Genomic DNA, 9,735 nt, shown 5'->3' with positions numbered 1-9,735 from the left:
ACACACACACACACACCTCTCACACACACACACCACTCTCACACACACACCACACACACACACACCCTCTCTCTCACACACACACACACACACACACCCTCTCTCTCACACACACACACACACACACACACCCTCTCTCTCACACTCACACACACACACACACACCCTCTCTCTCACACTCACACACACACACACACCTCTCTCTCTCACACACACACACACACACACACACACCCTCTCTCTCACACTCACACACACACACACCCTCTCTCTCACACACACACACACCCTCTCTCTCACACTCACACACACACACACACACCCTCTCTCTCACACTCTCACACACTCTCTCTCACTCACACACTCTCTCACACACACACACCCTCTCTCTCACACTCACACACACACACACACACACACACACACAGTCTGTCTTCTGTGTTGCATTTGCGTATATGCAATGACCCCATGCACAATTGACATAAATACAAATGAGGCTTAAGAAGACTGTGATAGTAATTTCAATGAGCCCAACAATTGACATAAATACAGGAGTCTGGTATATGAGTCTATAGTGTTTTTCCTGTTGGAACACTTTTACAACCAAGTCGACGACTGCCAGATTTTAAATGAACAAAATGTTGTTTAGGTGACTAAACTACATAACACGGTGCAATGGACGAATAGTGTGCAGACACACGACGCATACAGCAGCAGAACAACTTGTAGTGTTTTTCCAAGAGTAGGTAACACTGAAATCTTCAGTTTACATTATTTACATGCTATTAGCAAGTTAGACAGACAAACCATGCCATTCTCCCCCATTCCAAAGTCCCCACATCATGCATTGAGCTAAACGTTCATTTTACCTTGCATTCGCTCTAAAGGGCCGGTGGTCACGAAGATGACTCAAGAGATTAAGCACTCTTGTAAAAACCAAAATACGACCACACTTCAGAGCTCTATCACTGCCTTCCGCCATGTTTTGACATAAAACTAAACGCACGTTGCATGCTGAGCCTGTGTCAGACTTGCTAACTTTGGTTGATGCGGGACAGTATTTACCGTGAGTTTTTCAAACCTCTGTAATCAAACACGGTTTTAATGATAATTAACATTTCAAATGGTCATCCTAACCGTCGGGAATTTTACCGTGGTTTATCGTGAAACCGGTAACCGTTTCATCCCGATCTGTGAGTAAGGTCTCTCTTCTAAGAGAGATTTTATTTTAATGAAATGTATCTCGATATATGAATGATGAATTACTAAACTAATTTCGTGAATGTCACTAACGTTAGTCTGCAAAAAGTTAATACTTGTTCTGTAAAGATAGATAGTAGGGGGATGAATAAAGTTTTCGCATATACAGTGCCTTGCGAAAGTATGCGGCCCCCTTGAACTTTGCGACCTTTTGCAACATTTCAGGCTTCAAACATAAAGATATAAAACTGTATTTTTTTGTGAAGAATCAACAACAAGTGGGACACAATCATGAAGTGGAACGACATTTATTGGATATTTCAAACTTTTTTAACAAATCAAAAACTGAAAAATTGGGCGTGCAAAATTATTCAGCCCCCTTAAGTTAATACTTTGCAGCGCCACCTTTTGCTGCGATTACAGCTGTAAGTCGCTTGGGGTATGTCTCCATCAGTTTTGCACATCGAGAGACTGAAATTTTTTCCCATTCCTCCTTGCAAAACAGCTTGAGCTCAGTGAGGTTGGATGGAGAGCATTTGTGAACAGCAGTTTTCAGTTCTTTCCACAGATTCTCGATTGGATTCAGGTCTGGACTTTGACTTGGCCATTCTAACACCTGGATATGTTTATTTTTGAACCATTCCATTGTAGATTTTGCTTTATGTTTTGGATCATTGCCTTGTTGGAAGACAAATCTCCGTCCCAGTCTCAGGTCTTTTGCAGACTCCATCAGGTTTTCTTCCAGAATGGTCCTGTATTTGGCTCCATCCATCTTCCCATCAATTTTAACCATCTTCCCTGTCCCTGCTGAAGATAAGCAGGCCCAAACCATGATGCTGCCACCACCATGTTTGACAGTGGGGATGGTGTGATCAGGGTGATGAGCTGTGTTGCTTTTACGCCAAACATAACGTTTTGCATTGTTGCCAAAAAGTTCCATTTTGGTTTCATCTGACCAGAGCACCTTCTTCCACATGTTTGGTGTGTCTCCCAGGTGGCTTGTGGCAAACTTTAAACGACACTTTTTATGGATATCTTTAAGAAATGGCTTTCTTCTTGCCACTCTTCCATAAAGGCCAGATTTGTGCAATATACGACTGATTGTTGTCCTATGGACAGAGTCTCCCACCTCAGCTGTAGATCTCTGCAGTTCATCCAGAGTGATCATGGGCCTCTTGGCTGCATCTCTGATCAGTGTTCTCCTTGTATGAGCTGAAAGTTTAGAGGGACGGCCAGGTCTTGGTAGATTTGCAGTGGTCTGAAACTCCTTCCATTTCAATATTATCGCTTGCACAGTGCTCCTTGGGATGTTTAAAGCTTGGGAAATATTTTTGTATCCAAATCCGGCTTTAAACTTCTTCACAACAGTATCTCGGACCTGCCTGGTGTGTTCCTTGTTCTTCATGATGCTCTCTGCGCTTTTAACGGACCTCTGAGACTATCACAGTGCAGGTGCATTTATACAGAGACTTAATTACACACAGGTGGATTGTATTTATCATCATTAGTCATTTAGGTCAACATTGGATCATTCAGAGATCCTCACTGAACTTCTGGAGAGAGTTTGCTGCACTGAAAGTAAAGGGGCTGAATAATTTTGCAAGTTTGAAATATCCAATAAATGTCGTTCCACTTCATGATTGTGTCCCACTTGTTGTTGATTCTTCACAAAAAAATACAGTTTTATATCTTTATGTTTGAAGCCTGAAATGTGGCAAAAGGTCGCAAAGTTCAAGGGGGCCGAATACTTTCGCAAGGCACTGTAACTCAATCCTTTATCTCCCCTCTCTAAACCCTACACATACACTCCCTTGTGCTTACACACAAACACACTGACATACATACAACGATAAAAATCACACATTCGCAGACATGCACTCTTACAATCTCATTCACTCACTGACACACTCATTGACACACACACACACACTCAGTGGTCGGTAATAAACGAGCTAGAGAAGCTGCAGAGCCCCCTGCTGAGCAGTGAGAGGAACTCCGGCACAGCCATGCAGCTGCTCATCGCCAGGGTGGGCCCGGCTGGAGGCCCTCAACAGGGGAACGGTGAGGCCCCGTCCTCCATTTAACAATACCGCCAACCCTGGGTGTGTTTATTAAGCTCCATTTTAATACACCCGGGTTTGAAAGACGGACACAGCTTACAGTTGATCCACACATGGCCGACATGCAATTTATACTGGTGCATTAATGGTCAGCCAATGCGCGCAAGCGTAAAGTGATCGCTGTGGTAGATCCAGCTATATGCCTCCATCCCAAATGAATGGAACAAATATGCACCTAAGAAAACCAGGAAATTAGACCGTGCTTACTGTATCTTCATTCGATATTTGAGGTGTATAGTAGCTGGATCTACACATGTCATGGGACGTGGTTTCATCTAGACATTGTGAAATGTACCTTTTAAAGTTATACATGTTTCCTTCTCGTATCTCCCCCTATGAATCCATCAGTGTTTGCGAATGCGCTTGCTGAAATCCTCCATTCTCTTTCCCTGTTAGCTGTAGGTCCTGCCTGAGAACAGGAGGGGGGCGGAGCTGGACTACTGCAAGATGTTCGGGCTAGAGTGGCTGGCATCCGGGGGACACCGAGACCCCCAGCAGAACCGCCCCAGTGCTGAATTCACCGCACAGCACCCCCGCTATCAGAGTCTCATACAGAGTGAGTCACGAGTGTTTACATTCCTCCCGAGGTTTCCCGGCCCTCTGCTGCAACACCCTATTTCAGACGGAGAAGTGGTACAGCCCATCCTATATCTACTCCACTATAGGCATTTCTGAAGAAAAAAACATTTCATGTCTTGTTATCTGCCATACTGCTACCCATATCGCGAGAAAGAAGTGATAACCACGCAACCCATGTCACCATGCCGTCACTCTTTTTACGAAGAGATAATGGCCATCCTAATTCCCGCCCTGTATCATGAGTTCAATGAATTCACAGAGGCTCGATATCTTTTGTTTTTCAGAATATGGAGCTCCAGAAGTGAGCGAACTGAAGAAGCAGGAGCCATTTGCACTGAAAAATCAGCTCTTAAAGGGAGTCCTCCTCACTTCTCTTAAGCCTACTTTCTACAGAATGCAAGGCAAGAACGCAATTAGCTATGCAATTAGCAATCCTATATAGTTGCGTCAAGTTACAAATTCCGGGGCTGCACACATTTGCGTAAAGTAGTGTTTCTTAATCCTGGTCCTGGGATTTTTGCCCTAGCACTACACACCTGATTCCACTAATTAACTTATTATCAAACAATTAATAAGTGTAATCGGCTGTCTAGGGCAAACACTAAAATGTGTCCCCCAAGACCAGGCATGACATTTGTTTGTCCGGATGAGACGGACTGAAAATCTGTGATGAAGAAACTCCCAGGTAAAGACTCCCACCTGACTTCATCAGCTAGGTAGATGGCATTTAATATTATTATAATTATTATTATATTATGTGCGATAGCTAAGCAAATTAATTGAGATGTGCCGGACTCCGACTCCAGACCACATATACCAACTGGCCAATTTTTGTCCCTCTTATTGTTTCTCCCTCTGCCATTTCTGACTGCTTTGAAATAACAATATGTAAGGAGGTCGGGACCCCGATCTCCAATAAAACATTTTTTTTTAAGACTTCACAATACTGAACCAAGCTGTACTGAGCTGGCCTGGTTACTCGTCGCCAGCGTAGTTACTGAAACGCACAATGTGAACAGAAAATGTCAGAGCCAGCACATTTTGGTTCCGTTCAGCACGATAGTGGGAAAAGGATATACCTGTGCCAAAGGTCTTTTTTTTTCAATGAGGGACTGAAAATGAAAGAAAATCTAGTTAACATCCTCGATACCTGTGTCGAATTATAGTAAGAGATACTTTACTAGGCAATACTTTACTTGGGCTCTACGTCCAACAACCGCAGACTTTGGATTGTTTGCACTTGTTAGGCAATGTTTAGGGCAGCATGCACACTGCATAAAGTTGTCTGCTGTTGACTGTAAGACCCACGTGAAAATGGCACGCCAAATTATGAAGTGCTGTTTGGATAAATAGTTGCACTTATCAACTGCTTTTATACTCTTCAATCTCTTTGCGCCAATGGGAGATCATGCATGTAAGATCTTAATGAGATGGTACCATCTGTGTGTGACCTTCTGTGTAAGAGCAATTGAAGTGACTGACGGTAACCTGTTGTATTTTAATAGAACACTCTTTTGATATGTTTTAGATTCCATGATCGTTCAGAAAGTGAAGGGGCTGCTCTACAGACTGCTAAAGATACCGGGTGCTGAGTTGAAACTCCTACACTAGCTCAACGGTAAAGAGGTTTTCTCACAACAGCAACTGCCCTATACTACCTCAAAGGTAAAGGGTTCTAGTCTAGTGTTGGTGTTAACCATACTCGCCACTCATATGTGAATCTGTTTAATAGACCAATGGTACAGTATCGCTTTCATAGCAGTGGAAGGGACTCCCTAAAACGGCATTTGTCTTTCTTCAGATGGAGGGCAAAGAGATTGAGATCGACAACGACCTGAAACCGCTGCAGTTCTACTCCATCGAAGACGGAGACAAAGGCCCTTGTCCGCTGGTTGTGATCAGCAAAGGTCCGGATTGGTTGCCTGATGACTGAAACGGAATTCTTCTGTTTCCGTGGCATAACGTTTGGGTAGCCAGGCAACCGGATTGGAAGTTTAAGCGATATTCCGAAATCCATGAGATAAATGTACAGCACTAAAACCTGGACGAAAACACAGTGCAATATCTATTCAGCCAGAGGAGACCAATCGATGTAGGAGAAGGAAACACTTGGGTTGTGTTCATTTGGCACGAAACGAAAGAGAACGGTTCAAAACTAAGTGAAACGGGAAGAGAACATCTGAACTTGTCCAATAAGAGACCCTAGTGTCATGTGCCCCTTAGTGCACACTTGGGTTGTGTTCTATGTGAACAATTTGTGTATTTGTATTTATTAGGATCGTATCAACAGCTTACATCATAAATAAAACAATCATGTAATAAACTATTACAAAATTACTCTTATTACTCTCATTCAATGAGGTACAGGGCAAATGAGAACTAAGCCCATGAGGGGTGGAGTTTCCCATCCCTGAGCTATGATACCTTTCATAGCTTGGCCTTGAGTGAGTTAGCAGCAGTTAAGGTGGTGTCAAATTGACCTACAACTTTCCAGCAAATACAGCTCTGAATATGTGGCTATGATCCTACACTAGGGCTGACTCCAATTTAGTCGATTGTTTGGTCGATAGGCTGTTGGTCGACCAAGATGGGTTTTTTGTTGTTGTCGCAAATAGATTCCCCCCCCCATGCTTCATGAGACACCTGTATGATTCGCGCCCGTCTCAGTGGACTAATCCATTGAGGAGGCCACAGGGATGCCCCGGTCCAAGAAGAAAGGGAGTGTGGCTGAGATGCACAAAGCACATCTCTTGTCTAGAATGCGCTCTCCAACCATTTTGTGCGCGTTCATTGTTTCATAACTCCATTGTGTGAATTGTTTGCCCTTTGATGTTAGTGTCTAATCGATTCCCCATTTACATATCACCAGTAGTAGCCTACATTTACCATTAATTCCCATCATTTCTGATCTACAATGTTTCCTTAGTTTACTGTAATTTCTGTTGCATTCAATATATGATTTTTTTGCCGTTTACCGTTCTCTATCAGAGTGGACACATTGTTTGCAGACCTCAACCTATACTACACTTGTAAGAAACACGTTTTGGTTTATTTAATTCCATATATATGACTTTTGTCAATTTTATTGTCTTTTGTTTGGAATGCTCCTGTCAATGTTAAGGACGCGCACCTGATTACGCATATAGAAGTAAGCCCACTAATATAAAAAAGGTTCCTGGAGGCACCTTTAGGGGTTCCTCAGATTGCCACACCGGTAGAACCCCTAAAGCTGCTTCCAGTAACCTTTTTAAACAGGTTCCTCAAATAACCTTATGTCCCATGTATTCTATTATTAATAATAATACAAATAACATCAAGTGGCAAACTTGTAAAGTCACAAATACATTTTATTGACTTTAAAAGTCACAGAAATATCCCTTGCAGACATCACAGGAATCTCTGGTCTCCCCTATCTCGCACTACAGCAAAAGGTTTGCCATTCATACAATATTTGTTGATCATTTATCCCTTCATCAATTCCCAGAAGATGTCTGAATGAACAGCATTGTTCTTTTCACTGATGCTGCATACTCAATATTAGAAGGGACATGCATCCCCATGGAGATGTCTTCCGGCTCTTCAGTGAGTAGCTCCTCTCCATCCAGGAAGAGTTGGATGTGGATCTCATCCGCAAAGGGTTTCCCCTCTATTCTTATGGTAGATGATGGGAACTTTACACACTGTAAGAAGTATTTTTTTTTTTAAATGTAAGTTACTGAAGTCATACTTCAAACAATAAGTTAATTGAGCACAGCATACCTTACACAGTACAACTAACTTGGCATGTATTTATTTGTCTGCTGGGAAATGCATACCTGGTCTGAGATGTACAGCCCACTTGGATTTTCATTGGAAGAGGCAGGGGAGGAGCAAAATGGCTGCATTGACCTTCACACCTTCAATTGGAGGGTGTTTAATAAAACATCTGGATTAGAATCAATAGATTTAGAACGGCTGCGTACTGTTAAGGGTACGTTTCACATGCCGTAAGAGTGGAGAGGAAAAAAACAAACCTTTGTGAGCCTCCTCCGTGTGTGAGAGAAGTGGCGTCTTGTAGAGATTCGGCAACTCCACGGCCACACCCCTCTCCGTTTCTGCAATGACTTTGTCGGCCATTGTGCCGAATCCTGACAGAACGTTCCTGTCCACATCCGTACCGAATTTGCTTCTTATCTCTGAGAACCTGAAAGTCACATTGACGATGCATTATAAACAAAGTATCTCGGATTCAGATTACAGTACTTGGCTATGCTACATTAGCTGTGCTTTGTACCATTTATTTCTATTAGACTTTACAATGGCTGACAAATGGAGTGCCGGGTACTGTTTTAAGATGTCCTTGGTGCCTTTGTTGTTTCATATAAAGTTTCCGTTTTCAGTCCTTTTCATTTTGTCTTGTAGAGAACATATGTTTGTTCTTTTTTTTGGCACTCCTGCATCTTTTCAACATGTAACTTCCGACATGAAGGAATCCTCTCCGGTCTCGATATGAAACAAATCTAATATAAAATATAAAATATTGATACATGCAATATCAAACGCAAAGTTAACATTCACAAAGCATCTGAGTTCTGATCTAGGATCAGGTTCCCCCACCATTACAATATTATTTATGATCTTTAAAAAAAAACGATCTGAGATCAGCGGTTCGACTGAATATGGGCCATTCTTTGTATGCAGATACCTTGCCTCTTTTTCCCCCTTGCCTCTTTTTCCCCCCTTGCCTCTTTTTCCCCCTTGCCTCTTTTTCCCCCTTGCCTCTTTTTCCCCCTTGCCTCTTTTCCCCCTTGCCTCCCTTGCCTCTTTTTCCCCCTTGCCTCTTTTCCCCCTTGCCTCTTTTTCCCCCCTTGCCTCTTTTCCCCCCTTGCCTCTTTTTCCCCCCTTGCCTTTTTTCCCCGTTGCCTCTTTTCCCCCTTGCCTCTTTTTCCCCCCCCCTTGCCTCTTTTCTCCCATTGCCTCTTTCCCCCCCCCCATGCCTCTTTTTGTCCCCCCATGCCTCTTTTTCCCCCTTTCCCCCCTTGCCTCTTTTTCCCCCTTGCCTCTTTTTCCCCCTCTTTTTCCCCTTGCCTCTTTTTGCCCCCCTTGCCTCTTTTTCCCCCCTTTTGCCTCTTTCCCCCCCCCTTTTGCCTCTTTTTCCCCCTTGCCTCTTTTCCCCCGTTGCCTCTTTCCCCATTTTTTTTCCCATTGCCTCTTTTTCCCCCTTGCCTCTTTTTCCCCCTTGCCTCTTTCCCCCCTTGCCTCTTTTTTTCTTTTTCCCCCCCTCTTTTTGCCTCTTTTTCCCCCTTGCCTCTTTTTTTTCCCCCTTGCCTCTTTTTCCCCCCTTGCCTCTCCAAACTTCTTCTGCATTTCCTGTACTTGTGCAACTTGAGCAAGTGGCTGCCTTTCTTCTTTGTATTTATTCTTTATCAGGCCATGACTCCTTAACAAATGTAATGTGGAGAGGAGAAATGTCATGACGGATTATTTCGTCGGAGGTCAGAAGAGCAGGCTTGAGATGGTCTTGTTAAGCTGCTGGAAATGTGATGGAATAGCAATGTGACAAGAAAATGATCCAAGCCAGCACATTATGGTCTGGGTTGGCACAATGATGTAAAAAGGTTATTAGTGTGTGAATTAACGCGAGTAGGACATTTGAGGAATTCTTACATATCCCTTCCCTTTGTGGTCTCTCAACGAGGGGTACTTTTGAATGAGCGCTGTGCACACATCCATGTATTTCCGGGTAGTGGAGTACCTAAAGCAAAAGAGAAACATACAAGATTACATTTAGACTAACAATTCTGTTTGTAATACAAATGACATTGATGGAAGGCGTTGATTGTCATCATGTAAAAGT

General features: G+C 43.1%; 1 protein-coding gene across 1 annotated transcript; it reads left to right on the top strand.

Moving 5' to 3' along the window:
- The first annotated feature begins 2,926 nt into the window (after positions 1-2,926).
- Positions 2,927-6,236, top strand: LOC135559569 (tubulin-specific chaperone E-like). Its single transcript, XM_065006312.1, has 5 exons — positions 2,927-3,261; positions 3,717-3,876; positions 4,184-4,300; positions 5,428-5,517; positions 5,701-6,236. Exons 2-4 carry the CDS (start codon positions 3,768-3,770, stop codon positions 5,508-5,510), a joined length of 309 nt encoding a protein of 102 aa, XP_064862384.1. The 5' UTR covers positions 2,927-3,261; positions 3,717-3,767; the 3' UTR covers positions 5,511-5,517; positions 5,701-6,236.
- The last annotated feature ends 3,499 nt before the right edge of the window (positions 6,237-9,735 follow it).

This window comes from Oncorhynchus nerka, linkage group LG21 (assembly GCF_034236695.1).
Source record: "Oncorhynchus nerka isolate Pitt River linkage group LG21, Oner_Uvic_2.0, whole genome shotgun sequence".
Taxonomy (NCBI): domain Eukaryota; kingdom Metazoa; phylum Chordata; class Actinopteri; order Salmoniformes; family Salmonidae; genus Oncorhynchus; species Oncorhynchus nerka.
The sequence above is the reverse complement of the archived record's forward strand: the minus strand, read 5'-3'. Positions and strand labels throughout refer to the sequence as shown.